This window comes from Mycteria americana, chromosome 16 (genome assembly GCF_035582795.1).
Source record: "Mycteria americana isolate JAX WOST 10 ecotype Jacksonville Zoo and Gardens chromosome 16, USCA_MyAme_1.0, whole genome shotgun sequence".
In the NCBI taxonomy this organism is placed as follows: Eukaryota; Metazoa; Chordata; class Aves; order Ciconiiformes; family Ciconiidae; genus Mycteria; species Mycteria americana.
Window position 1 is genome coordinate 721598 of NC_134380.1, and position 17850 is coordinate 739447.

At 45.9% G+C, this 17850-nt stretch overlaps 1 protein-coding gene across 1 annotated transcript; it reads right to left on the bottom strand.

Moving 5' to 3' along the window:
- Positions 1–737: 737 nt before the first annotated feature.
- Positions 738–17695, bottom strand: LOC142417868 (myosin heavy chain, skeletal muscle, adult). Its single transcript, XM_075518989.1, has 38 exons — positions 17452–17695; positions 17219–17362; positions 16969–17125; positions 15531–15558; positions 15318–15432; positions 15136–15228; positions 14942–15005; positions 14756–14854; positions 14546–14649; positions 14304–14442; positions 13463–13581; positions 13215–13364; positions 12227–12397; positions 11286–11592; positions 11115–11185; positions 9922–10009; positions 9710–9827; positions 9257–9380; positions 8464–8600; positions 8106–8361; positions 6979–7221; positions 6572–6748; positions 6341–6486; positions 6163–6253; positions 5685–6074; positions 5406–5532; positions 5119–5237; positions 4457–4653; positions 4034–4217; positions 3782–3947; positions 3485–3609; positions 3013–3321; positions 2720–2923; positions 2325–2450; positions 2057–2227; positions 1866–1970; positions 1634–1729; positions 738–1033 (listed from the first exon to the last, which is right to left on the bottom strand). Exons 1-38 carry the CDS (start codon positions 17656–17658, stop codon positions 878–880), a joined length of 5823 nt encoding a protein of 1940 aa, XP_075375104.1. The 5' UTR covers positions 17659–17695; the 3' UTR covers positions 738–877.
- Between the last annotated feature and the right edge of the window lie 155 nt (positions 17696–17850).

Below are 17850 nucleotides of genomic sequence, written 5' to 3' on the forward strand. Positions count from 1 at the left end.
ATAGTTCTGTCTTGTATGCCCTCTCAGCTCTCCCCTTTCCTATCTTAAGTCTCTGGGTTTGTATAATTGGTCCTCCTATGGAAGCCCCTCCATGCCACTGATCAACTCTGTTGCCTTTGGAATCATAATTCCTTGCAAATTCCAGTTGTCTCTTTTTATTTTCTCTTTCGCTACCACTGCTGAGAAATGAGTGGATATTTTCACACAGTTATGCAGCACATGTGGAAGACCTTGCTCCCGACGGGTAACTGTCAGCTCAGAGTCCACCTTTTTATATGTGACACTGCATTGTGTATAGTTTTGTGGTTGTAACTGTACTGAATTTTGTAAGCTATTCAATGGCACTGTTTGCTCAGTGTCATGAAAGCTTTCTGCATTTCTTAGGCATCGGTCATTGTCCTTACTGCCTGGAATAGTGTAATTTCATTGGGAAACATTATGTTCATTCCTATTCAACACCTCTTCAGCTTCCTTTATCAATAGCTTGAACACCACAGGCGCCAGCACAAATAACTTTTCTCCTTCATTCTGTGTCTTTGAGGATTATTTATCTGAGTGAGAAGCTTCCTTTTTATCACTCACTAAAGTACTATAGAAGGGTTAAGTAGTTAGGAACTAGGGGACCAAAAGCTGTACCGTGGCATAGGTACACAAAAGTTATAACACAAAGCTGTGCCCAAAAGCTAATGATGATATAGAGCTAACCAGTAAAAAGAGAAACAAATGAAAACTGGTGCTCATGGTGCGTATGCAAAGGAATCTACGGTCTTTATTCTCTAGACCTTGACATGGTTACAAAGACTCATTGCAGAAGAAAGTGACCAAGAGGTTCACATTTTGTGCATCCCTCAGGTCACTTTGCTGCTTCATGACAGCCTCACTCTTCCTCTTCTATCTTCTTGCTATGAAACTCCCGGCTCTTCACCCGGAGCTTGTTGACCTGCGACTCTGCAATGTCAGCCCGCTCCTCGGCTTCCTCCAGCTCGTGCTGGATCTTGCGGAACTTGGAGAGGTTGACATTGGACAGCTCCTCCTGTGCGGGGAGAGGGAGGCGGTGGTGAGGAGCCCAGGGCAGGGGTTCCACGCCTCCTGCGCCTCGGCCTTGCGGGGTTGCGGCTCTTCCCTGGGGGAAGGCACAAACTTCCATCCCTCACCCACCACTGCTTACACATAAGCCTCACACAGACCTCCTCATCCTCCCTTATTCAGGACCCCACTGTGACAAGCTTCACCTGTACTGTGTCACTCTTGAGGAGCTATGTGTGCACTTATTCTGCCATTACTTGCTGCCCAACTATCAGTGTGATTTATTAGGTTGAGAAAGACCCTGAAGCCTTCTGCTGTCGATCAGCAGCAGAGATTCAGGAACTTCTCAGTCAGTGCGTGTGGCCCCTGGGTTTGTTGAGTCTGACCTCCTGTATAAAACAGGCTGCAGAATTCCCTCAGTTCATCCCTGACTGCAGGGTGCCCAAAACTCAGCAAGGCCTCGTGACACGATAATAACACAGCATGGCCAAGACTGTTGTGTCTTGGGAGTTTCTTTCATGCTCCTTTCCTGGTAGTCATACTCATCTCAGTGAGCGTGCTGCCCCGATGGAAGGTGGCTCTTGCCCATTCTCCAAGCACTACTTACAGCCTCCTCAGCTTGTCTCTTGTAGGATTTCACCTTCATTTGCAGCTTGTCCACCAGATCCTGCAGCCTGAGAATATTCTTCCGATCTTCCTCAGACTAGAGTGGTTGGTAAGCAGGAAAGAGAATGAATTCTTGGTTTCCCAGCACGTGAGGTTAACAATTCCCCTTGGGGGTGGTGTGTGCAAAATCTGACTTGCTGTGAGAAAACTCTGTCAGCCCAAGGAGGCTTTACCTGGTAGGTCAGCTCCTTCACCCTCCTCTCGTACTTGCGCACACCCTTCACGGCTTCAGCGCTGCGCTTCTGCTCAGCATCAACCTCCCCTTCCAGCTCCCGCACCTGCAATGAGAAGCCCATCGTTGGAGCTTCCCTGGGGGTTACTTACATGACATGCTTGCAGGGGCACAACTACCAGCCCTACGCACTCTGGCCTCCAGCTTCTGGATTTGCTTCTTGCCTCCCTTCAGTGCCAACTGCTCGGCTTCATCCAGACGGTGCTGCAGGTCCTTCACCGTCTGGTCCAGGTTCTTCTTCATCCTCTCCAGGTGGGCGCTGGTGTCCTGCTCCTTCTTCAGCTCTTCTGCCATCATGGCTGCCTGAGGAGAGCAAAGGGTCAAAGCCATTTTGGGGCTGGAGACAGTTTTGCGGGGAGAATACATCCACCATCAGCAATGAAAGGAGCCCCCGACTCACATCTGTGATGGCCTTCTTGGCCTTCTCTTCAGCATTGCGAGCTTCCTGGATTGTCTCCTCCATTTCACCCTGAATTTGTATGATGTCTGTTTCCAGCTTCTTCTTGGTGTTGATCAGGCTGGTGTTCTGGGCAACAGGAAAGACATGATTTGTACTTTTAGACCTAGTGCCTCCACATCAAGAGTTGAAAGTGTGAGTGTTGTTTGTGAAAGTCTTTAACACAAGAGTCCTCTTTAGAGCCATAGCAGCAACCCAGACACGGGTGGCTGGCTAGATTGGCCATACCACAGCATGGCTGTTCACGTGTTTACATAGTAATCACTTACAAGATGCATAGCAATCTCATTCTGTGTTATCCCTTGCTGATGGGATTAATTTCCAGCGGAGTGCCTGACCTGGGTATGGAGGAGCTGCACACGTTCAGTGGCATCCAGAAGCTCCTGCTCAGCCACTTTCCTTGACCGCTCCGTCTGCTCCAGGGCTGCCCGTAGCTCCTCAACTTCAGCCTGCAGCAGGTTTGCTCTGCGCTCCACCATGGCCACCTGCTCCTTCAGGTCCTCCTGTGTCCTGAGAGCATCGTCCAAGTGTATCTGGGTATCCTGTAAAAGAGACAAGAGAAATTGCAAGGCAATAATTTTGGGTGCCAAAAAAGTCAAGGATGTAATTTCTGTAGCTTTGCTAAACGGACCTTGAGCACTGCCTGTGTGTTTCTCAGGTTCTTTTGTGCCTCTGCAGCCACACGGTTGGCATGGCTCAGCTGGATCTCCATTTCATTCAGGTCTCCCTCCATCTTCTTCTTCAGCCGCAGGGCTTCATTCCTGCTCCTGATCTCAGCGTCCAGGCTGCTCTGCATGGACTCCACAATTCTGAGGTGGTTTCTCTTCATCTGGTCGATCTCCTCATCTTTCTCTGCTATCTTCCTGTCAATCTCAGACTTCACCTGGTTGAGCTCAAGCTGGAGGCGCAGGATCTTCCCCTCTTCATGTTCTAAGGAGGCCTGGACAAGTCAGCAGGAACAGTGACTTAAACTACTGCTTGCTTCCTAAGAAGCCTTCTCTTATGCAGTACTTCATAAAATCTAGGCTTGCTTTCCTGCCATCTCTGCAGATAACTATCCCCATATTTTCAGTCTGGACACCATTTATTAGCACTGTGTGTACCTCAGCTTCCTCCAAGGCAGCCTGGATTTCATATTTCTCCTGCTCAATCTGCTTCTTGACTTTCTCCAGCTCATGAATCGCCTTTCCTCCCTCGGCAATCTGCTCCGTGAGGTCGGAAATCTCCTCTGTGGGAACAAAGACCAATGGCATGGTCAGGCACAGAGCAGAATGGGAAGGGCCCTGCCACAACAAGGTAAAAGGCACCTTTGCCGACCTGCAGGCACAGACCCATGTGGAGCGGTGCATAGCGGGGGAGAGCGAGAAAGCCCTGCCAGCAGCAGAGGGCCAGGGACTTACGCTGCAAGTTCTTGTTCTCACGCTTCAGCGTTTCCAGGTGGTCCAAGGACTCCTCATAGGCATTCTTCATCTTAAACAGCTCCGTGCTGAGAGAGCGAGACTCCTTCTGGGAGGCTTCCAGCTCAGCCTGTGTTTCCTCATACTTCTGCTTCCATTCTGCCAGGATCTGAAGAGAAAGGAGGCGTGAGTACGGATGTGGCAATCACGAGGGGATGCTCTGCCCAGGAGCCCCAGGTCTGGAGCCCAAAAGACCTTGTCAAAGTTCTTCTGTTTCTTATCCAGAGCTGCGCAGGCAGCATTTGATCGCTCTACTTCAATCATCAGGTCCTCCACTTCATTCTGCAGCCTCTGCTTTGTCTTTTCCAGGGAAGCACATTTGGCATTGACAGCTTCAACATGTTCCTCTGCATCCTGCAGGCGCTGGGCCAGCTTCTTCCTGCAAGGAGATAAGCACAACTCCAGGTTAGATCTAAAGGGTCTGTCACTTCTCTGTCCTAGCACCTACTGAGTATTCGGCCTGTCTTAGGATTTCTAGCCCTAAAGGCTACGTTTGCCTTCCTATATGCCTGCCTTCATCCCACCCCTCTCCTAACCTACTGTCAGAGACTCCAATTTCCAATTTCCCTTGATAGTCTCAGTCTTCTCCAGCTATTTGACACCCCACTTCCCACATACTTGGCCTCCTCCAGCTCCTCCGTGCGCTGAATAGCATCCGTCTCGTATTTGGTTCTCCACTGGGCCACTTCGCTGTTGGCCTTGGACAGGGCACGCTGCAGCTCCCCCTTGGCTTCCTGTTCCTCGTCATATTGTTCCCGGAGCAAGTCACAGTCATGGCGAGCAGACTGCAAGGCGTGGGCCAGGGCGTTCTTGGCCTGTGGGGACATTGGGATTGGTAACCTAAATACTTGCCTTGAGATGACTCTTGACAGTGAAACTGACAGTGAAACTAGAATGAAACTCTAATTAGGCAAATGCAAAGCCTGGAGCTGATGAAGCCTTCATCAATGTGTTCTGGAGGGTCAGGATGTGTTACTGACAGGTGCTCTGGGGACAGTAATCTGCTGTTTCTGTAAATGTTGCGACATATGTGTCTGAATCCTGTCTTAGAGAATATCGTCAGAATCTCATGCAAGCCTTGTGGATGACTTCCTCCAGCATCAAAATCATTATGCGTCCTTCCCTCTCTAGCTTGTGAGTGGGGGTATGTGCATTACTGCTCTTCCCTCCAGTACCACATGTGTTTGGGGAAAGAATATTGAACCAATCTTGGATCAGACAGGATTCTCCGGATGCTTTTAGGGGTGATGTAGGTTGTGGACAGTAGGGTACTTCCAGACCTTTATTTCTTCCTCTAGGTGCCTCTTGAGTTCCTCAATCTGTTGGGTAAATCCTTGCTTGCCCCTAGACAGCTGAGAAATCAGAGCATCTTTTTCCTCCACCTGGCGTGAATATTCACCTGGAAGGAGTGAAATGAAAAGAAGTCACTAGGCTACTAATGATATGACAGTTTCTGCCTGTAAACCCACGTAATCAGGAGAGGTTAACCAGTTATCATATTACGCCCTGTGGTATGCTCATGGCGTGCAGGTCCTCCAATTGCACCTCACGAATGAGGATGTCTCACCTGATTCTGTCTGCAGACGAGCTCTTTGAGTATTGAGGTCATTGATCATGCGCTGATTCTGCTCCTCCTTAGTTTTAATCTCACTCAGCTGGTCTTCCAGAGTGCGGCACATCTTCTCCAGATTTGCCTAGATAACAAACACAAGGAAGGAAAGGAAATGAACACCTGGACTCTGCCTTATCCTCACAGCAGGGATTTTTTTTATGAGAAGGTGGCTGGTAGATGTAGTCTATGTGCCATACCTTGGCCCTGTGAGCATGTTCTACTGCAATTCCATACCTTGGCCTTGGAGACAGAATCCATGTTACTGGCCAAGTCGTCAATCTCCATCTTCAGCTCACTCTTCTCCTTCTCCAGCTTCTGCTTCACTCGTTGCAGGTTGTCAATCTGCTCCCCAAGCTCGGCTGTGCTGTCAGCGTGCTTCTTCCGCAGGGCGGCAGCCGTGGCTTCGTGCTGCAGTGTGGCCTCTTCGAGGTCACGACGCATCTTCTGGAATTCTGCCTCACGCTTCTTGTTCATCTCAATGTGAGCTGCCGTAGCCCCCCCTGCTTCTTCCAGGCGCTCGCTGATCTCCTCTAGCTCCCTCGAGAGGTCAGCCCGATGCTTCTCTGCTTTTGCCCGAGAGGTTCGCTCTGCCTCAATTTCCTCCTCCAGTTCCTCAATACGAGCCTGCGGAACATTAGGGACCCTTCACACCCATGCCTTCCTCCTACCTCATGTCTTTCTGAAGAGCAGAAGAGAAGGAAGAGAGACTTGCCTGCAGCTCCTTGATCTTCTTTTGTAATTGCATGCCCAGGGCTTGCTCATCCTCGATTTTGCTCTGGATCTGGTTGATTTCAAAGTCTTTCCTTTGCACAAAGCAAACGGTGTTAGAGCGCAAAGAAAAAAGACAAGTACACCAGCCCGGCACTCAGGTGCCCCACAGCCACACTTACTTCTTCAGTTTCTCATCCAGCTGCTGCTTATCATTTTCCAAATCCATTATGCTGTCATGGGCCAGCTTCAGGTCTCCTTCGAGTTTCCGCTTTGCTCTCTCAAGGTCCATGCGCAGCTTCTTCTCTTGCTCCAGGGACCCTTCCAGCTATAAAGAACAAGACCATCAGTGCTCTACCAGCCACGTCTAACTCCATCCCTGTCCTTTTCTTGATGTATGCCTCTGTGCTTACATCGTCCACTTGCTGCTCCAGCTTGGTTTTAGCTTTGGTCAGAGTATTGACTTTGTCCTCTTCTGCCTGCAGGTCATCCAGCGTCTGCTGATGGGCCTCTTGGAGGGCTTTCTTCTCTTTTGTCAGCTTGGCAATGGTCTCGTCCAGGGCTGCCATCTCCTCTGTGAGGTTTTTCACCTGTTGATTGTAAGAAAGTGCCAAAAGTCTGTGTAGAAGACTTGACTGCTAGTGCAGTGACCTTTTCACTTTGCAGTGCTTAGCCAGGAGCTTGTTTTTTATTTGGGCTTCCTAGCTGCCCCACTGTGATGCTCCTGGTACGTTCCAAAGCTAGCTTTGTTCTGAGGATACCAGGCTGATGTGCAAGGTATCTGTCCCTTCACCCTTTATGTGACTCCTTGTGTGGGTACCTTGTTTTCTGTGGCATGCTTCTCCTTCTCCACTTTGGCCAACGTTAACTCAAGGTCATCAATATCTTTCTTCAGCTCTGAACATTCATCCTCCAGTTTTCTCTTCTTGGCTGTCAGCTCGGCATTAATTTCCTCCTCATCCTCAGCCCTTTCAGTCACCTCCTTAATTTTGGCTTCCAGCTGGATTTTGGTTTTGATGAGCTGGTCACATCTTTCCTCAGCATCAGCCAAGCTATCTGCTTCCTGGTGGGGGGAGACAGATTTTTGTGGGTTGTAACGGATTAAAGTTTCTCCGCTCTGTCTTTTGTATCACTGAGTAGGCATGTGTTAAAAGGGGGGCTGAACCTGGCCTGCCACTCCAGCAACTGGAAGATCTGGCCTGGTGTCTACTGGGAAACCTTGTAATCTCAAATCAACATTGATTCCAAATTTTTTGTGTCTCTTAAAAGTGCCTCACGGAGAGCGTAGCTATGAGACTACCTCAGGCACCCACAAGCATGACACAACAGTGGTCACTTCAATTGCTAGTTTCAGCAGGAGCAAGGGCTTGGAGTCTTTTTTCCTGACAGAAACAGTATTCAATAGCTTCTTCTCTTTAACTGACTCATCATGAACATCATAATGTTTGGGGAGTAAAGGCTTTGTGAGAATAATTTAGTGGAGCAGGTGCTGTTTTGTTTGGTGTGAAGAGCCTGCCTTTTCCTAACTGAGTCTGAATGGGAAGTATCCAGGTTTCTGAAAGTAATCAAGGCCTTCTAGCGTAGCTGTAAGCAGGAAAAGTGGGTCCTTCTCAGGTTTGCCTTTACTTTGTTAGACAGATACACGGCTTCGAAAGTTGAGTAGATGGAGATACTTCCCTTCCAGTTCAGAGCTCTCTGCTGTGGATTACATGTTGGCTAGTGTTACGTGGCTCCTTCCTCAGAGAGCAGGAATGCCGAGCCTCATGTGGGGCTGCCATGAGACTCACCATGCCCCTGCCAGTGCCTGTTTACTCAACATTAGAGTGTGTGATATACGCTGTTTTCTTCTGCACGTTAGTCAGCTTTCTGCAAGTCTCTGCTTCGGGTAAGAAGCATTCTGACTGTATATCGTTCTTTTCTCAGGGACAAATGAACGGTGATACTCACTGCCTGTACTTGGAGCTGCAGGTCATTTTTCTCCTGCAGCAGGGCCACCATTTTCTCCTCCAGCTCTTTCCTCTTTGCCTCAGACTTTGCAAGCTCCTCCTTGGTTTTCTCAAACTCTTCCTTCATGTTGGCCATCTCCTTCTCAGATTCTGCACTCTTCAGCAAGGGCTTGATCTTGAAGAACAGCTTCATCCAGGGCCAGTGCTTGACGTTCATGAATGCACGAACATTGTACTGGATGCAGAAGATGGATTCCCTAAAGTAAAATTCACATGGCTATTGCATAGCTTCAGTGTCACAAATTTAAACTTCATTAGTCATGTACCATGAGAACAAACTAAATATGAGAAATGTCTACCTCCTCTCCACCATTCTCCGATACTCCACTCTCATCAGGAAGCCCCTGCACCTGGCTTGTGTGCGAGTGATGATTTCTGCCAGCTTGTCATCTCTCATCTCCTCTAGGAGTCCCAACAGTCCAGCTTTGAAGAACACCTTGAGAAAAGAAATTTGCAGCATGTCATTGTCAGGTAGTACAGAATAGAGGAACAGAGTCTTTCAGGATTCTTAAGTAGACTTTAGTGGTCATGACCAGCCTCATCTTAGGCCCCATCGCAAACCCCCTGCCCAAGGGCCTACAAGTTTGCTCTAAGCTCATCCCCTGTCATTCAGTCCCTGTCTGAGCTATGTGGTATTAGTTATGGTTTCCAGTTCAGCCGCAGCCTCAACCACACGTATGCCTGGTCATGGACCCCAGTGAGCTCTACTATGATCTGCAGACTTACTTCCTGGCTTGATGTTAGACCAATCTCATTGCTGTGGATCTGTCCAGGAATTAATGAATAGCGCCTGGGCCTTGTTAGCCTACCTATATCAGACCCTGACCAGTCTCGAAAACCAAGGCTTTATGGCTTCACTTCAGACCTTCCTTATTGTCACAAACCTGCCTGATGATCTGGACTCTTGGTTGAACCTGACTACGATTCCAGAATCTTCCCGACTTGCCTTGCTTGGGTACTGTGGGGCTGGGCACTTGCTGATTGAGGGCCCTACCCTGCCAACTCTGTTATTGTGCTGTGTGCCCTGCCCCTGATGAAGCAGCCCACCCTTACCGCTCCCGGACAAACTTTTAACACAGGTCTTGTTTCTACCTTGGTGTGACCGAATCTGTATTGGGTGTGGTCCACATCAATGGACCCAAGGAGCTTTTCTGAAGCCTTCTTGCTGTCCATGAACTGTCCCTCTGGGATAGCACTTGCATTAAGCACTCTGTATCTGCAGAAGAAAACAGAATATGAAGAAATCCCCATCACCAAAACCACCACTGTGAGTGAACCCCATAACCTTCTCAGACTGCCTCATTGAACCAGTTTCATGCCTGGAGACAGTTCATCCTTTCAGAACAGAATATGGAGAGTGTTTTTACTATTAACTTTAACTGCAAGAGAATCCTGATCTCAGCAATGTCATATCATCATGAACTGATGGTGAAACATTTCTATATTGCTGGTCAGTACCAATTTAAAGTGTAACATTTCAAGTATATTACGAAACTCAGGCTCTTCAGCTTGGTCTGAATGGGCAGAAAGGTGGAGCACTCTCACCTTTGTTTGAAGTCAGCATACAGGACTCTGCTGGGGAATCCTTTCCTGCAAATTCTGATCCCTTCCAGCACACCATTGCAGCGCAGCTGATGCAGCACCAGCTCATGCTCCATGGCACCTAACAAATACCACCATTAGTAACTACCCCGCTGTTTGATATTCAGGAGAAGAGCTTCTGCTGCTCAAGTTTTCCTCCTATTGGACCCCCTTACCAGGTGTTTTTGTTTCATTTGGGATGATGCATCGTACAAAATGAGGGTGAGTGCTTCTCAAGTTAGCCATCAGCTTGTTTAAATTCTCCTGTGAGAACATGAAATGAAGCTTATATTATTAAGGTTAAGGACTGGAAGGTTAATAGTGGATGTATCAAACTGAGTGTTTCAGGATGCAGACATGTCTTCTCTAAGACATCTTGCAGAACTCCCAAAGGGAAACTGAAGGCTCCCAGATTTTTGGTTTTGAAATTCTTTTGTAGAATAATGGTTAGTATTACTTTTGATTGATCTCCTTATACAAATACAGAGCTGCCATCTCACAGCTTTCCTTCCAGCTGGTATTTCTTGTGGTATTTAGTTGGGCATTTTAAGTGGATGACATGTAGTCTTGGCTAAGCTTGACTAGTGTCTGATTTGGCAGCTAAATAAGTTGTTTTGAAATGGATGGAATACATGTACAGCCCATATAAATTGACATTTTGGTAGTAATTCAATCTCCCTAAATATCTCTACCTCAGCCAAATGGAAACATTGAAAACATAACTGAAAACCGACCTCAAAATTCATTACCTTGACGTAATTTAATATTCACTCTCTTTCCCCACTGAAATGAAAACATTGCCTTACAATCTTACAATCTCAAGGCAATTTTTCTGCTTTTGATGTTTGATCTATTATTTTTGAATTCTACAATGCGTCAATACTGAAAATCTTCATAGATACATAAAACAGGTATGGGAAATATCTCTTAAGTCTCCAAAGAAGATTTTAAGGAAGTTCAGCTGATTTGTTATTCATGCCCAATGTAAGTAGGTGAACTTCATCCTTTGGAGATCTTTGTAGAATATTCAGAGAAGGTAATAGCAAAACTAAGGCAGGTGGAAGAAATCAGCCAAAATATAGGGATGCAATATCAATACTTAGTTGGAAAAAAAAGTCTAAGACAATTGCCTAGGCAGTTCCAGGAGGCTGACAATATAATTCTGTCTCCTGAAATAAAAGAAAGACCATACACACATTCAGGTAGGGATTTTGTGGTGTTCTAAGGGGGGAATTCTGCAATTTGCAAGGATGGCAAGGGAAGGATTTTCAAGGATAAGAAGAGCTATGACCAAAACTGAAACAGACCTTTCAGATTCAAGTTTCCAGATGCTTTCTATCTTCAAAGAGATAATGAATTCTGTACTTACCCGGAAAAGAGCTGAGACCGTCTGGAAAGAAGAACCCTTCTTCTTACCACCCTTCTTGCCACCACCAGCCTCTGCAATATTGAAGAAAATGAGCTGATGCCTTTAACATTGCCTTTGAGACTCCCCTTTGCACAGTATGAACACATGGAATACGGATTTTACAGAGCTTACCTGCTTCCCCACCATAGGTGGCAAAGAGTAAAGCCAGTGTCTTCACAGATGATTTCTGATACAGCCCAATGACAGTTTCATTCAAGGGATCCTTGTTCTTCTCAAGCCAGCCAGAGATGTTGTAGTCTACTGTGCCAGCATAGTGCACCAGGGAGAAGTGGGCCTCAGCCTTGCCTTTGGCAGGCTTGGGCTTCTGGAAGTTGCTGGACTTGCCCAGATGCTGGTCATAGAGCTTGTTCTTGAAAGAGGTGTCAGTTGCCTTGGGGAACATGCACTCCTCTTCCAGGATGGAGAAGATGCCCATGGGCTGGAAGGTACCACAAGAGAAAGACGATAATGATGTGAAGCATGTGCTATGAACATCAAAGATACCAGTGTGTTGCTGGTAGCATCTCAGCCTGGATAAGGGCCTAAGTTTGTCAGGAGCTATTCTCAGCCAGGGAGCCTATTTCTGCCCTCCCTTACCTTCCTGCAGCCTGTCTTCACAGAACGGGTAAGAAAGTCTGTCTGGTTCAGGTTAGAATTGAGAGTAGCATTGGAGGGAGCAGTGGTAAACAGAAAAATAAATGGGAAAATAGCTACAAGAGGCCCAGTTGTTTTGGGAAATCTGGTGAGATGATATTTATTTCCCAAAGTTATGTGTGGAGTTCTGATTTGAGTCTTCAGAGAAGAAAGGAAAGGAGACTGACTCCAGTTTGTTTTAATGTCTGTTGGTGGGAGTCCAGAATCCCTTTTCCATGCTTGAAGACCAAGTAATGCAGGACTGATGACACAGATTTGCATTTCCTAATTTCTCTTCCCCAGACTAAAATAAATTTCAGTGCAAAGTATTTTGTTTAACTGACACTGAATGCCTGGCCGTGAGTTCTTCCTGAGCTGAATCTGGCTCAGAAACATCACAGAATTCCAAAATACATCATACACTTGTATGGAAAAGGTACCTTCTCAATGAGCTCAATGCAAGCAGCCAGGTCCATCCCAAAGTCAATGAACTCCCATTCAATTCCTTCCTTCTTGTACTCCTCCTGCTCCAGCACGAACATGTGGTGGTTGAAGAACTGTTGCAGTTTCTCATTGGTGAAGTTGATGCACAGCTGCTCAAAGCTGTTGAACTGCCCAAAGGAAGGAGAGGGGCACAGGTTCTCAAAGGGTGGCAAACACCACAAGGTTTTGCTAGCATTCTCCTAATGCTGCTTGAAGTTCCCCAGCTGAAACACTACTCCTAACCGTACCGTAACAGCATGTGTTTCCTTAGCAGGACTTCTATTGTAAAAGTCACTGTTCTCAAAGGATTTTATTATTATTACTTTTGGAATCAAGCTAAAAGTAATATTTCTTTTTTTTACTGTGCTACTCAAAAGCAAATCCTTCAGTAACCTTAGCTGCAGCATCGTGTAGGTGTCTCAACTCTCCAGCCACCCAGAGAGTGGAAACCTCCTCAGTGTCCCACCCAAGAATTTCTCTGCCCTCAGAGCAACAATCCAGGGGTTTCTCTGCTTTGTCACAGGAGTCCTAGCATCGTGACTGCATTCACAACACAGAAAACATGCTGTGAGCTTTCCCATAGCACTACCCTTTCCTTGGCTCTTCCAAGAGCATCCATACCTTTGGCCCACATCTGTGTGAGCCTTAGTCCTAGAGCTGTCTCTTTGTTTGCAAAGCCTAAGAGCTTTGCAAGCTTAAGGGCCTCTGAGACCATTTGTCAGAAAGCAGAGCTTTCTTCTACCTCCTGACAACGTTAGAATCAGAGTGTTTGTTAGCAAAGCCATTTGAGGGTGCTACTGTGACAGAGAAGAGGGAGGGGTTTCTAGAAAACTGCAGAGGAGGAGGATAAACTTCTGAATCTTCTTAAGCAGAAGTGTGTTTCTGAGTCCTCATGACTCCTCCCTGGCCCTCCCTTGACTATGGTGCCAAATCCTTGTTCCTTACATCAAAGATCTCAAAGCCAGCAATGTCCAGGACACCAATGAAGTACTGTCTGGGCTGCTTGGTATCCAGCTGTTGGTTGATGCGAATAACCATCCACAAGAACATCTTCTCATAGACAGCTTTTGCCAGGGCACCAACCGCATTGTTCACCTAAAGCAGAGAAGAAAGGACTAGAGTTACCTCCCAGGGTCAAAGACGAATCCTCAAGTACTCTTTCAAGCCATGTATTTTCAACGTCCAGATTTTACCTGTTCCACAGTTTGACCTTTGGTCACAAATTCATTCCCAACCTTGACTCGAGGATAACACAGGGCTTTCAGCAGGTCAGCTGAGTTCAGGCCCATCAGGTAGGCAGCCTTGTCAGCCACTAAAGAGGGGGAGAGAGAGAGAAGCATTTGTCTGTGGGCAATGGCTAGAAATGGGCCGGTGTCAACAACTCCACTGTTCACGTTCTAGAAATGGAAAAGCATTGGTCTGGTCTCATACAGAAGGTCTGGGAAGGAATGTAAATTCTGGAAGCTGATGATGGCCTTCTCTGAAAGCAAGACCAGATATGGGTTGGATAGGAATAGCTAGAACCTGGAATTTCCCAGAAGAGCCCCAAAAGGCTCTGGGAATACATGAGGCACGCATGCAGCGCATTCCTTTTCTGTGGAAAGTGCATGTCTGCTTAGCAAAGAATGCAGGATTTATCTCACCAGAATGCAGGTATTATCTGCATTCTATTCTCTTTAAAGAATGCAGGATTTATCTCACTCATTTATCTCATGTGTGTACAATCACATTTCTATGTGATTGTACATCATGGTGACTTAGTGGTTGAAGGTTTTACAGAGAGAGAGATATCCTGTGTTGAAGCTGAAGTTCCCCCTTTCAGGCTGTGTGTTTTTGGGGAGTATCCATCGGGTAAAATAATGGTATTTCCCATGATCAGGGAAGCACCTCTGCAGTTAGCTAGACAATGAACAAATATGCTTTTCCTCGGTGCTTTATGTGGTGACTCAGGCCAACAAAGGCCTGTCTTTGGAGGCTAACATATCATCTCTGCAAACAGAGAATGAACAAGTCAGTTGCTGAATTTGCTGATACCTTCTGTTCCATCTGGCTCTGCCTGCTCCTCTCGTTGTTTCTGCTTGAACTTCAGGTTCCCGTAGTGCATGACAGCCCCTGTCAGCTTGTAGATGGCAGTCTTTTCATCAGCAGTGAAGCCCAGGATGTCAATGGCACTCTGCAGTCAAAAAGATGAATTAAAATACACGTCCTTAGTAGGTCACCTATGTCACCTTTGAGACATGTACAGTAGGTATCCTTTTGCTGTGTTTGTTACTTACATCTGTAGCCATGAGCTCCTCCTGGTCATCGATGCTGGGAACAGTCACCTCACCTTGACTCACATAGTGGAAATCAAAAGGGTTGGTGGTAATGAGGAGCATGTCTGAAAGCAGGAAGAGGCAAGGCACAGGCTTAGTTTTGCCAACCAGGTAATACAGGGAACAGCTGCTCAGCAATCATCCTCAAAAAGTCATAATGATCCTTCCTACCAATTAGCTCTGGCTTCTTGTTGGACATGATCTGATAAAATATGTGGTAGCTTCTTTCTGCCTTGAGCTGGAAAGTGACTCTGGACTTCTCCAGCAGATCTAGCAAGGAACGTAGAAAGAGTTAGGCAGAGGAACACACATGGAGGTGGGAATTTGGGAAAGAATGGGATCAGGAGAGTCTCTTACAAGTTTCAATGTCAGCAGAAGCCAGTTTGCCTGTGGCTCCAAAGTGGATTCTGATGAATTTGCCCTGTTAAGGAGAAGTAGCAGCATTTCAGCCCGGATGGGTTCTTTTGACGTCTCCTTTACATGGAATACTGCTAGGGCCATCACTTATCTTGTAATGAGAGAGAGAGATTTTGTCCAAAGCAACAACTTACAAAGCGTGAGGAGTTGTCATTCCTCACGGTCTTGGCATTTCCAAAGGCCTCCAGCAGTGGGTTGGCGCTGATGATTTGATCCTCAAGCGTTCCCTGCAGGACGATAATTATTGCTGGTTATCCTTTCCAAAAATCATGTCAGGAACAGAGAAAAGCACTAATTCCAGTCACTATTAATTTACCTGCATTTTGCCTGACTGCTGCTCTTCCTTCTTCTTCTCCCCACTCGCTGCAATTGTTGCAAAGTACTGGATGACACGTTTTGTGTTCACAGTCTTCCCTGCACCGGATTCTCCTCTGTCAAACCAAAGAGAGAAGCAGAGAGCGTGTGGTCAGGCAGGAGGTTCCCTGGCACTGGGCAGCCCTGCAGGGACCCGAGCAGGGAGTGTACATACGTGATCAGAATCGACTGGTTCTCGCGATCTGTGAAAAAGCAGAAACAAAGATGCTGTTTGTGGCATTCTTGAGTAATATGGAACACTATGTGTGTGATTAATACAAGCAGTTCTTTTAGAGAACGTATGTATTATACGGAGAGGTATATATTTCTATATATACCTCTATATTTCTTTATAGAGGTATATATTCTTTATAGAGGCTATATATTTCTTTCCCTTTGAGAAATCTTATTTATTAGGTCTCATCTCTAAGTAGCAAGGGGTTGTAGCCACTAATTGCATGAGTCAAAAGAATTCTGATCTCCCCCTTACCTAACTCATTTGTAGAAGTAGAGGCATTTAATCAATGCTGGAAATATTTCATCAAGATCTTTTTTTTTTTCCTCCTTTTCTTATTTTTCCTTTTCACCAGTGAATTCAAAGGAACGAATTCTTTCTGAGGTGGGAAAAAATGTGGGTTTTTTGTTGTTTTGGGGTTTTTTGTTTCAGATTGTTCCTGCTCACTTTTCATTTATTTCTGTCTTTACAAGTCTGTTTTTAAAGGCACTACCTAAGAAAAGGAAGACAGAAGGTAGCAAATGTGGAAAAAAAAATGCTAAAATACTTGTTATTGATGAACCTGCTCCAGTGTTAAAAGTGGAATTGGAAAAGGAGAAAAAAAAAACCATTCAAATTATCATTCTATTTTTATTCAGTATTCAGGGACTTTTTTAACAGTCAACATTATTATTCTGGGATACTCAGTAATGTCCTTGTCGAATCATGAAACAACTGTAGATGTATGACCATCAAATCATTGATTGCCTTCTGCATATTGCAGTTTTGGTGCACAGACTTCTAGTCCTTTCTGGTCAAGTAACTTCCATGCCTAAGAAGCAAATCCATAATACAGGAGTATTAACTAACAGCTAATTTGAAATGAAGGCATTTATCATTGTTTCCAGAGGGTGAAATTTTGCTGGGATTCTGGCTCTTGTTCTTTCCCAAGAAGTTATAAATATCAGAATAACACTTGAAATCAAATCATTTGCTTTTTCAGACAATGTCTTCATGAAGCCAAAACAGCTAGAAATTAACCTACAATATAGTTTTGGGAAAGATTAATTAAATTCTTCAGACCTCTGTTTACTATTTTCTGTCACATTTTGAGCCAATCAGATCTCAATAATAGGTAGGAGAGAATTTTTGTTTCACCTGACTCAATTCATCCTATTAATTATTCTTCATTGTAACTTTTTCAGTGCTCGTGTCTGCATGCTATAAATTAGAGTTTTTAAAATCATTAGGACAGAACTGTGTCTCATGCATAATATCTGCAGCAGTTGAAATAAGACAATTAAGGGCTCCTGCTGAGGTTTACATCTCTGCACACACAAATATTTAAAAAAAAAAACCCAAATGTTGTATCACCATGAAGATGCTGCCATTATCTCACCAGTCAGCATGAACTGATAGGCATTGTCAGAGATGGAGAAGATGTGTGGAGGGGCCTCCTGGCGCTTCTTGCCTCGGTAGGCCAACACCACCTCTGGGTTGTACACCGGCAGCCACTTGTAGGGGTTGACAGTGACGCAGAAGAGACCCGAGTAGGTCTGCGAGGAAGGGAGACAGCACGTTGGCTTCCACTTAGCCTGGCAGAGCAGTTCCTCCTAGCTGCCCAAAGGAAGACTGCTGCTGGTACTTACGTAGATCATCCAGGCTGCATAACGCTCTTTGAGGTTGTACAGCACAGCGGGTTCGTGGAGGTGGGTCATCATGGCCATGTCCTCAATTTTATCATACTTGGGTGGGTTCATGGAGAAGATTTGATCTTCCTTCACAGTCAGCGTCTGTCAGATGAAGAAAGAGATGCATGTACGTCAGCTATGAGCTGAGACTGGGAATTACATACAGTTTTTAAGCCTTGGTTTTTACTCACTTCTCCTGCTTCAGACTTGACAGTGACCTTCCCTGATTCCCTACTCTGGATTGTCCCTTTCACAAAGGATTCCTTAGGATGCACTACAAAGACGGATGTCTTGGCATCGAAAGGCTTGTTCTGGGCCTCAATTCTTTCCTTTTCTGACTTTCGGAGGTAAGGAGCTGCCTCCCCAAAGACGGCCATCTCAGAGTCTGAAGAGGCCATGGTTGTACTTCTACAGGAGGCTCAGTCAGCAGAGTACTCTGTAGGAAAGAAGATATGTTGAGTCAGTGAGTGAACAGCATTATGTGGAAGAGTGGAAATCTCTTGCACTTTGATCTCTTCAAATATTTAAGTAGGCATAAACAAGTCAAAAGTTGAACTTAAACTTCCCAATCTTGGCTGAAAATACTTGTA

Coding starts and splice junctions, on each gene's coding strand:
- LOC142417868 (XM_075518989.1), bottom strand. CDS start 17,658: ATGGCCTCTTCAGACTCTGAGATGGCCGTCTTTGGGGAGGCAGCTCCT. Junction 17,363..17,451: donor TCAAGTCTGAAGCAGGAGAA/GTGAGTAAAAAC, acceptor TTCATCTGACAG/ACGCTGACTGTGAAGGAAGA. Junction 12,398..13,214: donor CTGGCTTTGAGATCTTTGAT/GTAAGGAACAAG, acceptor TCCTTTGGGCAG/TTCAACAGCTTTGAGCAGCT.